Source organism: Carassius gibelio, chromosome B17 (genome assembly GCF_023724105.1).
Source record: "Carassius gibelio isolate Cgi1373 ecotype wild population from Czech Republic chromosome B17, carGib1.2-hapl.c, whole genome shotgun sequence".
Classification (NCBI taxonomy): domain Eukaryota; kingdom Metazoa; phylum Chordata; class Actinopteri; order Cypriniformes; family Cyprinidae; genus Carassius; species Carassius gibelio.
This window is the reverse complement of record NC_068412.1, coordinates 8,748,326-8,767,997: the sequence shown is the minus strand read 5'-3', so window position 1 is coordinate 8,767,997 and position 19,672 is coordinate 8,748,326. Positions and strand designations below refer to the sequence as shown.

Sequence of the window (19,672 nt, the reverse complement as noted above, 5' to 3'; positions counted from 1 at the left end):
ATCACACTATAAATTTATCCTGCTTTATTATAAATTATATCCAGACTGAATCTACAGTTTGGAGTCAGCGTGGATGGCAATAAATGGATCCTTGTCGGTGTTGCTGATGCTGAAGGTGGCGCGTCCATCAGATCCCACAGACACCAGTTTTCCTGTGCAACTGCCCCCACTCTTATCTCCAGAGATCACGTCACAATATGTACCCATGGGCAGACCAGTGTTCAGCATCACATTCAGAGCCCTGGGACATTCATTAAATACAGTTATGAAGTGGTTATCAGCCAATTTGGATAATAACATTCATTATTCAGTGTTGCAAGTTTCTCACCAATCATCATTGTTGATGACAATGAATCCTTTGCTGCCACGGCTGAAGGCGATCTGATTATTACTGTTGTCCCACCAGTTGGAGAGGGGCTGGCCATTGACCACATTACGGAAAATCACCATATTTCTGTGGTGGGGAATAAAGCGAGTGAACAGCTGGGATTTGAATGACTTTAGGAAGATGTGACCCACACACAGTCACACAGACACCCACCTGATCTGGTACCATCTGTGCTCACATACCCAGTTGTTCCCACAGGTAGAGTCTGGGTTGATGGGGACTGGTTTAGTGGATCCACTGGCATTGCTTGGAGGGCCCACCCAGTCATTCTGATCCTGGGTTTTATTTCACCAATTCATTATTTGTTCAGGTTTTCTGAACACTTAGCACACTCATGGCACATATTAAGAGACTTTCTTTAGTCCCATTGTGCATTATTGTAGAAAAATCATTTTACAGAACATTAAATGGAGCGACAAATTTAGTCAGAAAAGAAATCAGAAATAGGGTTTTTTTTAAAAAAATTATATAAATGTGGCAACAGTGAGTAAAAAGCACACAGTAATGATTAACTCACTTATGGTTAATGCTTGTTCAAAATAATAATAAAAAAAAACTGTTGACTTCAATAGATTAAACTTATTTAGTAAATATACTGTCATTAAAATTTTCATAAAAAAAAACAACAACATTAATAAGAGTAAAGAATCTGAACGCTTCCTACAGTGCTTGGAGATCCCATAATAATTTAATATGGATTACATTAACAAATTATGTCTTTAGATCATATTTTCAAGTCTTCATTATAAATGTGGTGATTCTCTCCAAGTGTCATGCCAGGTGAAATGAGGAGCATACAAAAGGAGATTAATTCAAACAGCATTTAACGATCCACATGAGGGTAAAACCACAAAAGGTAGACAAGAGTCACATGAAGCACATCACATACATCAACACCAGACGAGAGACTACTGAACTGCCGCTAGAACTAAAATAGGGGTGCTAATGAAGGACAGACAGGTCAGGAGGATCAACCTAATGAGCACACAGGGGAACTGGCTAACAATCCAAAACTGGGTCACACAGAGCACATAGAAAATGATAACTAAACAGTAGTGGTGGGAGAAAAGCTCGATGCATCGATGCATCGCGATTCGTTATCTAACGATCCAGAATCGATTCTCAAAAATTCAGAATCGATTCTGTGTTCAATTCAAATGCCAGCGCTGTCAAGACTCACGTGACCAAACAAAAAAGACGTTGATGGACGACCGTTCATATGCTGGTGAATTAGCTTCGTTTAAAATAAAATGGACAAACTACGACCTGCACCACCTCATTTAAAATCGGATGTGTGGCAACATTTTGGATTTTCTGAAGACACCGAAGGTGTCGTTGATAAAAGCCATACTGTGTGCAAAGTCTGTAGCGCCAAATTCAAATATTTCGGCAACACGACTAACATGAAGAAACATATTACGCGGTTCCACTCAGAGCTGGAGAAACAGCATTCTCTTCCAATCACGAACACTCCCGGTTACATTCAAAGGACCCTGGATCAAGTAGCAAAGCTTCCACCGAATTCTGAAAAGGCAAAACGAATTACCCGATCAGTGGCGGGTTTTATTGCCAAAGATCTGCGCCCGTACTCCGTTGAGGAAAACCAAGGATTTCGCACGATGTTACAGGTACTTGAGCCACGATACACTTTGCCCTCGCGTCGTTATTTTAGTGAGACGGCTGTCCCCGCACTCTACAGTGAGTGTAAAGATCACATCTTAGAATCCCTAAGTAATACGGACAGAGTGGCAATAACATGCGATGCATGGACATCAATTACAACAGAATCGTATGTCACTATTACGGCACACTACATTACAGATGAGTGGAAGCTTGCAGCTTGTGTTCTGCAAACGCGTGCTATGAGCGAAAGTCACACAGGGGCGAATATTGCTGAACTACTGCACAATGTTTCAGACGAATGGAAAATTCGGAACAAAGACTTGGTTTTGGTGAGTGACAATGCCTCTAACATGGCTGTTGCAGCACAGCTCGGCAAGTTTTCACATGTGAGATGTTATGCGCACACACTGAATTTGGCTTCCCAACGAGCGCTGAAGTTGCCGTCTGTGTCAAGGTTGTTAGGGAGAGTGAGGCGGATCGCGACTTTTTTCCACCGCAGCGCAATTGCAAATCATCAGTTGAAGGAGAAGCAAAAACAACTAAATCTTCCGTCTCACAAACTGAAATCAGACGTCATCACTAGATGGAACAGCGCATATGAGATGCTTGAAAGATTTCTTGAACAACAGCCGGCTGTCTGTGCTGCGTTACTATCACAGGAGGTGAGAAAAGGAGCGGCTGAAATCTTCACTCTCACGGAATCCGATATTTCATGCAGTGAGGATGTGATAACTGCTCTTAAGCCTATGAAAGATGCCACACTTCTGATGTCAGAGGAGAGCAGCCCCACTGCGTGTTTAATTGCCCCATTGCATGCTAAACTGATCCAGGACATGAAAGAAAACACTGAGGAAAAATCAGTGATGATCAGGGAGATAAAGAGGGTCATATGTGAGGACCTCAGCAAAAGGTACAACACTGACCAGGAGACTAGCCTTCTTAACAAATGTGCTTCTCTCGACCCACGCTTTAAGGCACTGCCTTTTCTTTCCAAAGAAAAGAGAGAGGAAACTTACAAAACAGTGATCACTGAAGCTTCATCATTACAAGAGGTAATTATTTTATCATCATTGACTAAATGTTTTAGCATGTGACATTAGAGTGCAATATTACGGTCTCAATATTATTAAGGCTTATTTGTGTGATGATTTCATGTCTTTAATTAAATTAATCTCTAATTTCTTTAAATATTTAAATATTTATCAGTGTGTAAATAATAATGTATACTGTGACTTACATTACCCCATTGAATTACTGGAAGAGTTATTTTTTATCTACACTCTGTTTATTTTAATTTCTTTTAATTGCTTAAAAGCAGGAAGTGCATGTCAATCTAGAAGACAGCACTGTGAAAGAAGCCAACATCTCAGTGAGCCCACAGCCTGAAGTCACAGAGTTGCAGGATGACTGTCCTACTACTTCAAAAGGAAGAGCTTCATCTCTGCTTCACAATCTGCTGGGGAAGACCTTCTCTGATGCTTCAGATACACCATATCATCAGTCACCCTCTGCCTTGGTTGAAGAGGAGATGACCAGGTATTGCAGTACCCCACCACTCCCTCTAACAGAGGACCCCCTCAACTGGTGGCATGTCAACAAGGTGTCATTTCCTGTGCTCTCCAAAATGGCAAAGAGATATTTATGCATTCCAGCAACCAGTGTGTCTGCAGAGAGGGTCTTCTCCACTGCAGGTGATATTGTGACAGCACAGCGAAGCACACTTACTTCTGAACATGTGGACCAACTGCTGTTCCTACACAAAAACTTAGTATTATAGTATTATATAAGATAAACTATGGTAGGCCAGCCTAGATGTTGAATATTTAAGTTTGTATTTAATTTGTTCCCTGACATTTTTCTTCTGCATTAGCCTGTTTTAAAGATTTTTTTTTTGTGTGGCTCTAGACATTTTTTGTTAAAATGTTCAAAATAAACTGAAAAATTGTCACACTTTTGTTTTGTCACACAAATTGAGTGTGTTTGAGTGTGCAAATTGATTACACAGTGTGTGTATTGATCACACAATTTTTTTTTGTCACATAAATTGTCATACAAATTGAGAACTGTTTATTCTTAATGATTGTTCATTGCAATTGTATGGCTTACCATTCATTCAGAGTTTGTTAATCCTGAAAATAACTTTGTTAATAAATTAAAAGTATTGAAAAAGAAATATTCATAATCCTTTTTAATTTGGCAATACTGTCAAACAGATATTCTAACTATATACAAAAAGCATAGTAACTCCAATTTTGGTTAAAATAAAAAGTTTAGAGTATTTTTTGCACAGCAGGATAATTAATTAAGAATCGTTTTGGGAATCGGATCGTTCCTCCCAGAATCGGAATCGGATCGAATCGTTAAGTGCCTTAAGATTCCCACCTCTACAAAACAGCCATGGGTGGGAGATGCCCAACTTTAATTCTATCGACCATTTGAACTCATTTGGAGGGCCCATCCAGTCATGGAAGTCTGCCATCTAGGATCACGTCAATTGTGCCTTTAGCTCCAAAAACAGGGGTGCATTTTACCCAAAGTAGCATACTTTTACACATTCTTCCTCCAAAACAAACAAAGACTATCTTGAACAAAACTGAATATTAACAAGAAAGTTGGCCCAAAATATATTTGGGAATTAACTTAATGTTTCTATAACATTAACAAACAGATTCACGTTTCACATCAAGGATCAGCCAAATTTCCACCTACAACTATTGAAGTGAAAGCATGGATGTATAGGACAGTGCTGCAGTGTGGTTCTGTGCCATCTAGTCGTTTAGGTTAAAATAAAATCAAAATCAAATGCAACTTTCACCCCACTGTGCCTTTAAGCCATCTATTCAATTGAATATGAAGTTTTAACCAGACTTTTAAATGTAATTGCTAATTTATGTGAAAGTTTACCTTTCCATTCACAAAATGACGATCCCAGCGGTAGCTAGACATGACTATGGTCACACCGTATGGATGAGCCAACATAAGTCCTGTAGCGATCTTATAAAACCTGCAAAATTCACAATGTAAAACATACCGCTCACATTAGGAATAGTCGTAGTTCTTCAGCAAAATATATTTTACCTTGAGTCCCAGAATGTCAGAACAGAAGCTCCACCAGCGCCGTGTCCTCTCTGATTATCATGATTGTCCACAAACACCACAGCTCTATCAGAAGGCATGAAACCCCAGCCCTCTCCCCAGTTCCTGAGACAAAAAAATGGTTTACAACTCTTTCAATAGGTCTTACAAGCCAAAACATTGCAGAGCATGATTTTAAGTACAAATGCAGATTAAAACAAACATATGTACAATAACATATGGCTACTCAATGCTACATTTGACCTATCAGAATCAAGATAGTGGTGTCAATAGAAGTTACTTGAGATAGCTTAGCTTTTCTTTGTCCCATTTACGAATGACAGTGCCCAGTTTCGCACTGTGCTTGAATTCTGTCACCCTTCCAAGTTCAAAATATTCACTGACTTTAATGGGCTCCCCACCCAAGTCGATCACCTGAAAAAGGCATCAGTGTTAATGTTTTTAACAACCATTTTAAAGTAACTCTGGTCTTGATGCGATGCCGATACCTCTTGATAAATGAAGGGCTTGGTGCCTGGAGAAAACCAAGTGGTATTGAGGGTCTTGAGTCTGCTGTAGATGTTAGAAAGATCACCGGGCCACATGTGCTTACAGGCATCGACCCTGAATCCAGCCACACCCAGGTCAATCAGTTTGTTCAGATATTCAGCGACTTTTCCTCTAACATAGTCCTTCTCCAGGGCCAAATCCAGGAGACTCACCAAGCGACAATTCCTGACCTGTCAGCACCAAATCACAGAATCACAGATCACATCGTTTACACAGAGGAGTTAAAAACGCTGCTGCGAACAAGAACCTGGAAAATATCATTGTAGTTTTCAATCTCTTCTTTGGCGGTTTTGCATTTGGCATCATTGAAGTCCCACGATGAGTAGGGAACAGAGGGGAAGTCCTCCTTGTTGGCATTGAAGTATGATCCACAGCTGGAGTGAGTGCCCTCTCCACCAGAGGCTGCACACATGTGATTAATCACTGCATCCGCATATATGTTCACCTACATCACGGCACAGTAACACAAAGGGAAATGCTGCATTGTTATCAATAGCATTAAAACATCGTCTTTTGACTGTTTTTGAGGTATGATACTATGAGCCTTAGTTTTGTATTACCCCAACATTGTTACAGCGTGTGATCATGTCCTTCAGCTCTTCCTCTGTTCCTGATCTGGAGCACAAGTTGTAGCCAATCGGCTGATACCTCTGCCACCAAGGATGCCAAGGATTGGACACTACAATATTCTCACCGGGGGGAGAGATCTGTAAAATTAAACACCACAACAAACTGTTATTTTATAGGTTTTTACATTTTTATAATCTTTTATAATTCAAAGCCTTCTGTATACATATCTAATCTGAAAGCTCAGGAAGGTTCCAAACATCACATTTAACATTAGGCTACTTAAAAATAGTGCAGGCGAATTTGTGCTGGATTCGAGAAGCATTGTAAACATACCTGAACTCCTCCGTAGCCATTTGGTGCCAGGTATCGCTCACATTCTTCAGCTATATCTGCCCACCGCCACTCAAACAGATGAACTATGGAGGTCCTGTTATGTTTAGTGTTTGGGTTGTACTGGGCAAAACACAGCCCAACAAGTGCAGCCACAATCAGGAGCTTCATTGTGCCTTTGCCTAGAGAGTGATTTCAGTGTCACAAACACAATGCATGACTTGTGTTGTTCTTCCCATGACCTAGTTTCTCACATATTTCTGATTATGTTCATTAGTTCCAGGTGTCTTGTTAATTCTTTGCTTAGTCCCATCATTTAAGCACTGTGTGTTTCCATATTCAGAGTTCTCTAGATGAGAAAATTAACATGGAAACAACATATTAAGAAAATAAGGGGGAAAGAAACTCCAAGAAAATTAGCAACCTTTTGAGATGTTTAGTAGGAAAATACCTGGGTGCAACTAACAATGTTAAACATATATCAGGCTATCATGAGAGCCTAATTTGATAATGGATGTGTAGATTATATGTCTGCTGCAGACAGTCACCATAAGAAGCTGGATGTGGAACAGGCACAAGCATTAAGAACGTGTAGTGGAGTTTTTAAAACATGCCCAATAGCGGCAATACAAGTAGAAACAGGAGAGATGCCTTTATGCATAAGGAGATTTAAAATTATGTTAACCAATTGGATTCATTTAGAAATACATAGTAGTTTTCATCATACAAAAACATTTTACAGGAGTATTGGGAACACAGTAAACATACAGGTGCATCTCAATAAATTAGAATGTCGAGGAAAAGTTCATTTATTTCAGTAATTAAACTCAAATTGTGAAACTTGTGTATTAAATAAATTCAGTGCACACAGACTGAAGTAGTTTAAGTCTTTGGTTATTTTAATTGTGATGAATTTGGCTCACATTTAACAATGTGAGGCCTTCAGCTCATCTGCATTTCTTGGTCTCTTGTTTCTCATCTTCCTCTTGACAATACTCCATAGATTCTCTCTGGGGTTCAGATCTGGTGAGTTTTCTGGCCAGTCAAGCACACCAACGCCATGGCCATTTAACAAACTTTTGGTGCTTTCCTGCTGGAAAATGAAATCAGCATCTTCAAAAAGCTGGTCAGCAGAAGGAAGCATGAAGTGCTTCAAAATGTCTGTGTAAACGGGTGCAGTGACTTTGGTTTTCAAAAAAACACAACAGACCAACACCAGCAGATGACATTGCACCCCGCATCATCACAGACTGTGGAAACTTAACACTGGACTTCAAACAACTTGGGCTATGAGCTTCTCCTCCCTTCCTCCAGACTCTAGGACCTTGGTTTCCAAATGAAATACAAAACTTGCTCTCATCTTAAAAGAGGACTTTGGACCACTGGGAACAGTCCAGTTCTTCTTCTCCTTAGCCCAGGTAAGACGCCTCTGACGTTTTCTGTGGTTCAGGTGTGGCTTAACAAGAGAAATACGACATCTGTAGCCGAATTCCACACACACACACACATATATATATGTATATATATATATATATATATATATATATATATATATATATATATATATATATACCAGTTGCCCAAATGTTTGTGTAATAAATTTTATGTTGAATCAAATAAAATATTTCTTAAGGTACAATTTGTAATGATACTTTCCCATTTAACACAAAAGTAGCTGTTTAAAAATCTTTTGTGGGTATTTTCAGTCAAACTGATGTTGCAATTAATTGCGATTAATTGGATTAATGAATCGAAACATCATGTAATTAACTAGATTAAAAAATTTAATCGACTAATATATGTAATATATGCATGCATAGATGTAGATATTGATATATAATTAAAGAAACGCGATATCATTTTAGTGTATTAAAAGCAACGATAAATGCATTCATCCTGATAGTTTTTCTTCAATAGTGAAATCGTATTTTCTTTAATAAGCACATTTCAGTGATCGTATGGTAATGCAGTTAATCTGCCACTTACAAATAATTTTACATTCTGCAAAATATATTTCAAAAGTCAGCTAAATTCTTTCATAATTTACGTGGTAACGTTACTCCAATCTATTTAAGAACAAATGTCAATGCTCTGGTTCAATACCAACAAACAGAAATACAACTACGACCATTTTTTCTTGTTTTGTATGGAGATAAACAGAATTGTTTGGCATCTCACGTGTAACAGGTTCGCGCGGAATCTTCCCCAAGCAGTCGGTGTTCAGCACGGAGAGCTTTGCGCGCGACTCACTTCCGTTTCCAGTAATTTCTACGAGCAGCAAAACCGGAGGCAGCGCTCGAGAGGCTTCCAGAAGCGAGAGTTCACGCGTGGCGGACACACTTCTGTCACAACCCACAGCTTCGTCCACTGAGAGCAGGATACCTGTATTAAACCACTATGGCGAAGTGGGGAGAAGGAGACCCTCGCTGGATCGTGGAGGAGAGAGCGGATGCTACAAATGTCAACAACTGGCACTGGTGAGATTCACCGGCTCGAGCCTTGATGCTAGCATGCTAAAGCACACCCGCCTCTGACCCGATCTGGCCTCTTTAAACCTGTTGTTTAATGGAGACCTGACCGAAGAAAATACAATAAGGACAAGGGGACAGCTCGCTGCGACCTAGATGGCTCAAGTTGTTATTGTTGTTTTGGGGATTATTTTATCTATAAAGTGAAATGGTGGAGTCTGGCTAGTGGTCCGTTAGCATCGTCACAAGTTTATCCATGCCATGCGTTCACAGCATCTTCCATGAGACTGCTATCTTGTCGATATGTTTCTATCAGTTGACGAAAATCTCGTTTTTGTTCGTTTATTACTTATGTTGTCAGCTCTTGTTGTCGTCGGCAGACAGTTTTCATCGTGTCCGCTGTTCGTTGTGTGTCAGCTTCAGCAGCGGAAAGACATTGAATATTACTGAGGAAGAGATACTCTCGGTTATCTTGGAGCTAATTACATGATAAAGTGTGGTAAATTTGAATATAATTAGGTTAACGCTGTTTTTTTAAACCTAATTATATCAGGTGAATAATATAATGAGTGAAGGAACACAAAGCTGAAGCATTTCAACCACTATATATGTGTTTGACAGCATCTCCATCCATAAGTGAAAAGGGTTTTTAGTTGTCAACAAGTACTTTAGAATCTAGTTTCAACTATGACCTCATCAAGAAACCTCATTCAGCAAGACAAGCTATGGTTTGCCAAGAACAGTTCTCAGGGTTGACTCATGGGAAACCTAGAAATAAAGACAATAAATAATACTTTTTTGGATACAAGCCTGGAAAAGTATTTTTTCCTTTGCTAAATTTCACGAATAAGGTATTGATCATACAGTTTCCCAATCGAATTGTATTCTAATATCAGGGTATTTATGTAATCGTGTAGACATTTATATATTAATTATTATAGTTTAATAATAACTTTGGCGATCTATATAGAATTTATCATTTATACAGTTGACATTGTTGCATCATCACAAAAGTTCAGCATTTGCATGTTTTTTTAAGTCTTGAAAATTAAAAAATTGTAGTAATTTTAAACCATTTAATCATAAGCTTTATTATTTATTTATTTGACAACTATTCTGTTGTAATTATTTTTCTTATTTTGCTTGTAATTTGTTCTGATTTTATTACTGAATGTCATTGATCTTTATATTTTATAATAGTTAGACTTATATTTTTGCTGCGATGTCAAATATACATCTAAAGCTTTGGTGTCGTAACAATCTTTTAGTAGAATACAGGGTTATATGGGTCTATTTTTTATTTTTTTGCAGAGTAAATGTCAATTTTGTTTGGGCAAGTACAAACCACTTGGGCCAGAAGAAAAATCCTTAGTGTTGAATTTAGCAAATAAAATGGAGTAATATCAATGCATATATATGCCTTGTGTTCTTAGGACTGAGAGGGACGCCACAAACTGGTCATCAGAGAAGCTGAAGGAGCTTCTCATGGGGTTGCAGGTGGAGAGTGAAGAAGGCAAGTGTGAGATCACAGAGGTCAGCAAGCTGGAGGGAGAAGCATCCATCAATAACCGCAAAGGAAAGCTTATATTCTTCTATGAGTGGAATCTGAAGGCCGACTGGAGAGGTGAGGAAAGAGACTGGATCAGTAGATTAATATGGCCAGTTTAATGTTTAACTGTATCGGTTTTTTACTTTTGGTGAATTTATAAACTATTTGCATGATTTGGGCTGTCTGTTTGTATAGGGACATCAAAATCAGGCATCAAATACAAGGGGAATATTGAAGTTCCAAACCTTTCGGATGAAAATGACATGGACGACCTTGACGTAAGTCAAACAAAACATTTTTTGTATTTTTACATACTGTAACATCACCAGACTAAGACTTTAAAAGCCTTAAAAGGATTTAAAATGAGACAAAACAACTAAAAATCAAGATTTTGATTTTTTTTTTTTACATTTATTTTAACTGTTATTTCCAAATTTTTGGAAACTTGGATATATGAGGAAGCCTCATATTAAAAGTTATTTTTTTCTACACCTGGATAATTCTTGTATTATTAACATCTTACAACTTCATGAGTATTTTTATAACAAATATATGTGTCTAATTATGCTAAACTCTAAAATATTTGTCAGGTAGAAATTCTGAATAGTTTTCTTTAAATCCTTGCCCAGTAAATCACACAGAACTTGGAAAGTCATGGGACCTTTAAAAAAAATCTTGGCTTGGAGCCAAAAAAAAAGGTTAAGAAGCACCAATCTAAAATATCTAAAATGGATGTAATTTGTTTGTTGATGTATTCAGTAGTTGTGTTGAGCATGTTTACTACTATGTGAGTGATGTTGAGTATTTTTTCGGGGTCACTCGCAGATCAGCGTGAGTCTGTGTAAAGATGAGCCCGAGACGGAGCTGCTTTCACTCATGAGGAGCGAGGGAGTCAAAAAGATCCGCACGGCGCTGGCCAGTTACGTGGACTTCCTCAAAACAGGTAAGGCTCACTGAGACGCCAAAACCAGCACCATGCATATGAGTTTTATAAACATTGCTCCTACTGCATTGTCATGATCTGTTTATCTGTTATTATCTGTTGTAGAGTTCACACAGGGCATGATCCTGCCAACAGCCAATGGTGTAACGAAACAGCAGACAGCGCAAGCACTAACCAAGTCAAACAAAACTCAGGTGAGCTAGAAATTATACTTCTAAATGCTACCATGAATAAATCGATTTGTTTTTGTATCCTGTGTCCCAAATAATAGGGTATTTGAATATTGACACATGGATGAGTTTGTTTCAAATACATCATATCAAAGCATGAAGCATCTACAAACAAGTGATGTCCGACCTTTTCTCTTAATGTCATAATGTTTAAATTTACTAGGCATGTAGCGATTCACGATTTTGATTTCACAATCAAAACTGAACAACGTCTGAACCAGTGTTGTGTACTCGAGACTCGGACTCGGTCTTGGACTCGGTCTCGAGACCGTATTTTAATGGTCTCGGTCTTGTCATGGACTCGTGTGCATTTTGACTCGGTATTGACTCGGACTCGAACATATTAGGAATCGGACTTATGCCCGAGTCCACTCGAGTCCCAATCAAAATATTTCATGATTATTACTGTATTGTTAATGTTTATTTGAATTTATGTTAAATTGAAATTGATTGACACATCCAATGACTGGTGATTTTCTTTTGACGTGAGACGTTAAGCCAGCGACACACTGGATGTGTGGCGCAAGCGTCTCAGCTGCGTGGCGTGTCTGTTTTTAATTCGGCTCCCATGTTAACAGGTTAGATCTTGCAGACTGCCTGCGTGAGACGCGCGGAAAACCCGTGCATGCTAGAAATAGAACCGACGCATATTTTTAACGTGACACGCGTGCATGTTGGAAGCGTTTCCAGGCAAAATATACTAGGAAGATATGTCATTTTGTACACAAATACATATTAATTCATGACATTTTGATATTTGAAAGTCTATAGGTTGGCATAAATTCAGATATAAATGTAATTTAGAAAATAAATTAATAATGATCGATTTTCAAATATTGCACCTGTCAAACATACTCTATTTTGTCCTATCAGTAGGTGTGTAAAAAAAAAAAAAAAAGTTGATATTGTTGTCATGAAGACAAGAGCCTGGTTTTTCGGATGCCTCCCTCTATGTCACCTACAGCCGCAGCAGCGCGCCAAGCGCCGCATGCAGGCACGCTTCTGGTGTGTAAAGACAGAAAACGCGAAGCAGCCACCACGCTTCTGGCACGCAGCAGAGATGCCACGCAGCCAGTGTGTCACCGGCCTTAAGTTACCCTCCTGCCATCCGCATGTAGTGATCCCGCTTTCCAGAAAGCCACAATGCTACATTATTTCTCTCAACTGTGTTATTTTTTACAAAGTAGGACAAAATGGTCACAGAAAAAAAAAAAAAAATCGTTTAATTAAATTATATAATGAATACAAACACAGACTTACTGTCTCAACACTAAACATCCCCCCCCCAAAAAAAATGTCTGACAGAATGCATTGAACTTATATGGCATTTCATCCAGCTTTCTTCCCCTGGCACATACACACTTTTGGATGAAATTTTCCTGGACAGTCAGTCGGCTCTTGTGTGTATGCCCTCCGTAACTAAAAAAAACTTAGACTAGTGTGTATTTTACCCTTAAAACGCACCATCCAGGGAAATTAGCATTAGATTATCCGATGCTGTTACAGAAAGTGATAAAATGGTAACTGTTGTCAGTCTCCGCTTCCTCTGCACCAGTAGAGAGAGTTTTTAGTCTGGGTGGATTGATCATGAGACCACATCATGCTTGGTTGGGTAGCAGGATGGTCTCCTCACTTATTTTTTTGAAAAGTAGTTGTAATACTACAGTTGCCCATCTGTAATCTTCACAACATCTAAAGTGAACATAATCCAAGCCATTGTAAGGATATTAGCAGTCATTAGTTAAGCTTCAAGGTTAAAAGTTATGTAAAAGCTGTTACAGTTGAACATTTACAGGTATAGTGGTACAGTTATGTTACTTGTACTAGAAGTGTTATGTAGAATTACAATATAGAGTCATACAGTAATGTTACTTGTACTAGAAAGGTTATATGGATGTGTATAGTGGTACAACGATGTTATGTGAAAATGAGCACTTAATATTGACAAGTAACAATTCATAATACTAATAAAATTAACTTTACACCACATACTATGTGGCCCTTTTACCCTTTATTGTTTCCACCTAACATTTTACATACTCTTGAAGATTTCTATAGGTCTTGTCTGAGACCCAATCTCTCTGGTCTCGGTCTTGACTCGGACTCGACCCTTTCTGAACTCGGTCTTGACTCGGACTCGACCCTTTCTGAACTCGGTCTTGACTCGGACTCGACCCTCTCTGGACTCGATCTGGACTCGGACTCGAATGAGCTGGTCTCGACTACAACACTGGTCTGAACAAAATAGCAGATGAACTGAATGAGATGAAAATTCACGCTCTGCCAGCAGGGGGCGATTATGAGCAGCTGGGTTACCGCTGTAAATTCAGAGGCAAGATGAAAAAAAAAATCATGTAAACTTTCCAGCTTCTATATCATGGTTGGCTTGGATCTGCACTAAATAGTGGAATGCAGAATCTTATTTAGTCAACTAGCTAGCGTGTAACATGTTCAGCTCTTCACAGCAACCCTGTTAAATCTGGTCACCATAATATATGCTTTGTCAAATTTTTCAGTGGAGTTTGATGTATCATAACAGATCTGCTCTGATGAGGTGATTAAACCGTTGTGATTCCTCAAAACATCTGAACGAATGATCTACTCTGCAAGTAACATGCAGTTTTATTTTCAACCACAGATGGTGATAGAGAGGCCAAAGTCCTGCAAGCAGCTTCAGTTTAAACTTATTATTTGTTTGTGTTTTCAGATTGGCTCCTGTAGTGCTGCTCCTCCTCCTCCCAACACAGGGGTAAAAATCCCCACCTGCAAGTTCTCATTAAAAGAAACCTTCCTGACCTCACCAGAAGACCTTTACAGGGTCTTTCTCAATCAGGAGGTGAGTTTTGCCGCTGACAGCCACTGACTCCCTGGGCTTTTATTATTTAACAAGCAGATCATTTCTCATTAGCGATTGCATTTGTTTGAGAGGAATGCCAAATTGTGTGTTACAGATGGTGCAGGCTTTCACACGCAGCAGTGCTTTGGTTGAGGCTGAAAAGGGTGGAAAGTTTCGTCTGCTGGATGGAAACGTGAACGGAGAGTTCCAGGAGCTGGTGAGACTTCGGATTCAAATCACATAAAGCATGATGACCGGAGACACTGTCCTTTAAATCAGCTAAAAATACATTCAGTGATGATTTAGAGCGATGACTGAATTATAATTTGATTTTTGAAGCCATGTGCTGTGGGTTTGACAGGTTCCTGAGCAGAAGATAGTCATGAAGTGGAGGTTCAACTCATGGCCTTGTGGTAAGAGAAATTTGCTCACCCTGCAGACAGTTGAGTGACCACACTGGCCTTTGCAAGTTTCCCAATCAGATACATTTGTTCAGTGTGTATTATATCGACATTGTTTGCTCTAAATGTAATCATATTTAAATTGTAATAATATTTCACAATATTACTGTTTTTAGTGTATTTTTGATCAAATAAATGAACCCTGAAGGCTGTTTCACACTGAGCTAGGTGAATCACCGACGAACTGTGCTTTCATACCGAGTGTGAAACCATTGTTTGCTTTCTGCTAATTCACACCTACACAATAGGTGGCACAAACCAATAATGCCTTTTTTTCTCTGATATGTTTCTCATATATGTATTTAACTTCATCTGCTGCTCAATAAACAGCACTAAATTAAGATAAATTGAAATAAATAAACTGAAACTGACCAGAAATACAAAATATCTATAATGCTTACCAAAATATAATTACAGGTAACAACACGGGATGAAAAAAAAATCTCTTGCTGCTTCACGCCGCGTTCAGTGTAAAAACGTTGCCCCTATAATGGGTAATGAAAGGTTCATATTTTGGTTTTGGGAGTCCCCAACAACAGGTTGACATGATGCATGCAAGGGCAAAAAAAACAGTTTCATTTTCTTATAATAAGCATTTATTTTTATCTTATGTGCTCAACGACTCCCAAACGATTCGATCAGCGATATATTTTCCAAACGGCTCCTTTGTGTGACGCTAATATCCAGTGATTGGTCCGATTTGTCTCATTTTCATTTCATCTTGTCTGTAACGACTGATAAAGCAGCGATTGTGAGCTCAGTGCTGCTTTGTGTAAAAAAAATTATTAGCATTTTCATTCGGATCAAAAGACAAACAATTGGGGAGGCAATATGCTAATGTTTCATGTTGACGACAACATTGAAGGATCTTGGGATTCGCTTTAAAAACGACTAGATTCAATGATTCAGAGTCAACTCTTTCTTTTAAGAGACAATAACTTTATACATGGTGCACTTTCAGATGTATAACTTTTCAGGATGTTTTCATTCACTTGAAAGGTAATTTTAAAAAATCCACAATAGGGGCACTTTAAACCTAAATCTCTTAGACCAGAAACCTTTAAATGGTAGTACAGTTCACTATATGGCAGAAGAATAATAAATAATTTTAAATAAAAATATTTTTTGATGCATACGCCATTATAAATATTGTATTTACCAGCTCTCTCTTACTGTCTGACAGCTGACTTTGAGAAACATCTAGCTGATCATCTCTGCTCATTGTTTACCGTCACTGTCTTGTCCTTTTTATTTCAGAGCACTATGCGATGGTGACATTGACTTTCACAGACAAAGGTAATGAGACGGAGTTAAAGATCGAGTGTCGGGCGGTTCCTGAGAGTGAAGAGGAACGAACACGAGACGGCTGGCAGAGGTACTACTGCCACGCCATTAAACAGACTTTTGGCTACGGCGCACGACTCTACTGAGCCCAGGATGTAGCAGCCTCCGGTTTTGGCTTTTAAACATTGTTTTTTTATTTTTGTTCCTTTTGCTCCACCTACAAAAGAGAGGATCAGAATGTGACTCTACTGAACAGCAGGCATCACATTGCTCCATTATCACGTTCCTTTATTAAATGATTTTGTTTACAGTGAATAAAAAGATGGAAAAATCAGAAATGCAAGAGATGAAAAGACGAGTGCTAAATAGGAGACCTTGGTCATATGAAATCTGTGTATGTGTGTAATATAGTGTACTTATTTTAGCATGGTAGCTCTGTCGGCACTCCTGTCCTGTTCTGTGAAAGACTCACGGGGTTGAACGGTGCTTTTTAGGCACTGGGTGGTTTTTCATTCATTAAGAGGCTTTCCTTTGGATCTTCTTGAAGATGATTTGGAGAGAGAACAATAAAGAGATATTTCGGACCATTTAATTCATGTTTCTTTCTGGTGGAAATGGAGTGATTTATATACATTTTTGTCATCACATCTAATAGTATTACAAACATACGTGACTTTTACTCATAGCCATTTATATTCACCAAAACAGTTGCAAGCCGCAGAAAGCCTGTTTCTTTTGTCTCAAACAGACTGTATTACAAAGAAAATCACGTAGATTGGACAACGGGTTATTTTTAGATGACTGCTTTTCTATTTGCTTTATATCACTGTAAGTACTGTGTTTCAGCCTTTACAGGGTTTGCCCAGTTTAAGCTGCTTAAATGTTTGAAAAGGGAACCACAGACCAATTTTAAGTCACTCAGAAGAAAATGTTGGTTGTTTTGCCCCAATTTACGATCCAGAAAAAGTTTTTAGGCCTGTTTGAGTTTTATTTATTTTCTTGTATATTTCCTGCATTACACTTTGTGACCAGACGAAGAGCATAATTTACTTAAAATAAAAGTACCTTTGAAACATCATCCTCATATTTTTATTCAAACATTATTTTGCATTGCTCTATAATAGATATTTGGTTATTTTAAACATTTATTTACTGCATCTTGTAATATATCACAGGACTTAGGTTAGGAATAGAAAATGCATATTTATACAATATTGACACCTTAATAGAATATTTACAATAAAAAACAACTGACCTTGTCATACTATAGAACCCTGTAACCTAATGTGGATAATATTTACCTTTATAAATATTTTATAAATCACATATGTCTCAGCTTAGAAAATCATGTTACATTATAAACATAAGCGTTCAGACTACAGATGTAATTACGAATCCAACTGAAAGAAAAATAGTGGAGCTGCTCATAATCACAAAATCCCGTATATAATAATTTTTTTCCTTATCAGAATGTAAAACTCCCTGGAAAACTTGAAAACAAAAATTATATAATTATTTTCATGGTCAATATAATACCACAACAGAGCAATTTCACTAATTAAAAATTAAATGTTTATGTCAGATGCTAAGAATAACAATTACACCCCCCTCCCAAAATATGCTGGGTCTTCATAATTAACACTGCAGTTTTCAGCAAAAGATTGTTCGCTGTTGTCAAACTTAAATAAGGATAAAAGTGTAAAATTACAATTTGCATAACACTGGATTGATGTATTTATAATAGGTTAGTTTTACGCATGAATAAATCAACACAAATCTCACCTTTTCAAAAGCCAGGTCAAGGTGAATGAGTTTCCAAGCAGATGAACAGCTCAGACTCCTGAAAAAGAAATGTACATAAAGAACATAGACAATTAAAAAAATGCAAATATCCCTAATCAAGTTCCTTCTGTCATTAAAAATCAATCACAGTAACTCACACTGGATGAATCACTGACTAGATCATTGGGGCTTTCTGGGACAGCTCCTCCATCTCCAGTGACCTGGCTTTGATAGACACGCTTTGCCACTGTTTCCTAAAGGAGGATCATTTGATCACAATGATGGTGGCTTACAAAGAAAACACTGTATCTGTTTTCATCTACTGTACCTTAGTTTTGCACTCTGATGCTGATGCTGATCCTGATCTGCCAAATCCTTCAGGAAGTCAAACAACTCTGAATGAATGCACTTTCCTACAAAGATCATGTATAATGAAGTACAATAAAACAACAGAAATAGATGGAAAATCACAAACTCACAAAACGGTAGATGATGCATATGAATAGTTATGTTAAATTTAAGACGAGGATGCCTATTTTGAACCTCACATGTGATTTATGGACATCACTCTGCTGTTCCTGGACTGGGTTATTTTACAGGTCATGCTACGAAGAGATCTGAGGTAAGATACGTTGATATTTGGCTGATATCAGTCTGAACTAAGGTTAAAATAAGCAATGTGATTGCTGCTTTACTGATTTGAGCCAATCACAGCGTTCTAAAAAAAATAAGAACTCATGAGTCGTTAAAATAAAAGAATCGAAGAGTCAGAGTCGACTCTCGAGTCCACTCTTCTATTTAAGTATAATGATATATATATATATATATATATATATATATATATATATATATATATATATATATATATATAGTGCTAAATCTGGTTTCTTTCTTTCATTTGCTAAAACCCGTAACGAGTTTTTATACGCTTGATAAGAATCAACTCGCAAATGACTCTTGACTATGAATGACTCCACCAGAATTCACTGGGTGTTTTGAAGGATACATATGATGACTAGCACCGCTGTAGCGATTCGTCCAACCTCTTCATTTTTTTTCATTATTTTCTAGATGGGTCCCTGGCCATGAGGCAAAGAGGGCATTGTGAACTCTTAAACAAGCGTATTCGGCTTACATTTTGAGTAATTTTACACTTTGGAGTGCGGAGCGCCATTTGTTTACCTTTCACAGGAAGTATTGAATGAGAAGTGAATGAAAGAACAAAGGGGTGGAGCTCCGCAAAGGTGACGCCCCTGTCACGTGCGGCGTGAGATTTGTAAACATTGCGCTAACGTTTGTTTGAAATCCACGTGTTCATTTTATTACTGAATTGCGTGTTCCAGATTCTGCAGGGTAATTTTATTTAGTGTTTCAAATGAAACTAAATATACAAGAAGAAATGTTTGCAATTAGATGGAAAACGCGCTTATGTTAATATTTTATTTCAGTTGTTAAGGTTTTTCGTTGATATACCCCTGTTTGAGACTGTGACCTGCTGGTTAGAAGTATCTGCAAAAAAGGGTTTTGAGTGAATTTTAGCAGATTCCAAATACTAGTTAGTTG

General features: G+C 38.0%; 2 protein-coding genes and 1 long non-coding RNA gene across 3 annotated transcripts; 1 reads left to right on the top strand and 2 right to left on the bottom strand.

The window, feature by feature from the left end:
- Positions 1 to 9: 9 nt before the first annotated feature.
- amy2al1 (amylase alpha 2A-like 1) lies at positions 10 to 6,843 on the bottom strand. Its single transcript, XM_052581282.1, has 10 exons — positions 6,560 to 6,843; positions 6,217 to 6,363; positions 5,904 to 6,101; positions 5,596 to 5,826; positions 5,388 to 5,521; positions 5,090 to 5,212; positions 4,916 to 5,015; positions 542 to 663; positions 329 to 454; positions 10 to 241 (listed from the first exon to the last, which is right to left on the bottom strand). Exons 1-10 carry the CDS (start codon positions 6,725 to 6,727, stop codon positions 52 to 54), a joined length of 1,539 nt encoding a protein of 512 aa, XP_052437242.1. The 5' UTR covers positions 6,728 to 6,843; the 3' UTR covers positions 10 to 51.
- A 1,916-nt stretch (positions 6,844 to 8,759) lies between these two features.
- LOC127976543 (activator of 90 kDa heat shock protein ATPase homolog 1-like) lies at positions 8,760 to 17,405 on the top strand. Its single transcript, XM_052581016.1, has 9 exons — positions 8,760 to 9,033; positions 10,458 to 10,648; positions 10,769 to 10,851; positions 11,399 to 11,516; positions 11,622 to 11,710; positions 14,454 to 14,582; positions 14,698 to 14,799; positions 14,944 to 14,995; positions 16,301 to 17,405. Exons 1-9 carry the CDS (start codon positions 8,954 to 8,956, stop codon positions 16,471 to 16,473), a joined length of 1,017 nt encoding a protein of 338 aa, XP_052436976.1. The 5' UTR covers positions 8,760 to 8,953; the 3' UTR covers positions 16,474 to 17,405.
- Positions 17,406 to 17,519: 114 nt separating this feature from the next.
- On the bottom strand, positions 17,520 to 18,365 carry LOC127975999 (uncharacterized). Its single transcript, XR_008157710.1, has 3 exons — positions 18,268 to 18,365; positions 18,110 to 18,167; positions 17,520 to 18,006 (listed from the first exon to the last, which is right to left on the bottom strand). It is a non-coding gene; the product is annotated as an uncharacterized LOC127975999 (long non-coding RNA).
- Between the last annotated feature and the right edge of the window lie 1,307 nt (positions 18,366 to 19,672).

What these genes read in the sequence shown, in the direction of transcription:
- amy2al1 (XM_052581282.1), bottom strand. Translation starts at nt 6,727, where the DNA reads ATGAAGCTCCTGATTGTGGCTGCACTTGTTGGGCTGTGTTTTGCCCAG. An exon ending in ATGGCTACGGAGGAGTTCAG is followed by an intron (nt 6,364 to 6,559) that starts GTATGTTTACAA and finishes TTAATTTTACAG; the next exon opens with ATCTCTCCCCCCGGTGAGAA. An exon ending in ACTACAATGATATTTTCCAG is followed by an intron (nt 5,827 to 5,903) that starts GTTCTTGTTCGC and finishes TGGTGCTGACAG; the next exon opens with GTCAGGAATTGTCGCTTGGT.
- LOC127976543 (XM_052581016.1), top strand. Translation starts at nt 8,954, where the DNA reads ATGGCGAAGTGGGGAGAAGGAGACCCTCGCTGGATCGTGGAGGAGAGA. An exon ending in AATGTCAACAACTGGCACTG is followed by an intron (nt 9,034 to 10,457) that starts GTGAGATTCACC and finishes TTGTGTTCTTAG; the next exon opens with GACTGAGAGGGACGCCACAA. An exon ending in TCTGAAGGCCGACTGGAGAG is followed by an intron (nt 10,649 to 10,768) that starts GTGAGGAAAGAG and finishes CTGTTTGTATAG; the next exon opens with GGACATCAAAATCAGGCATC.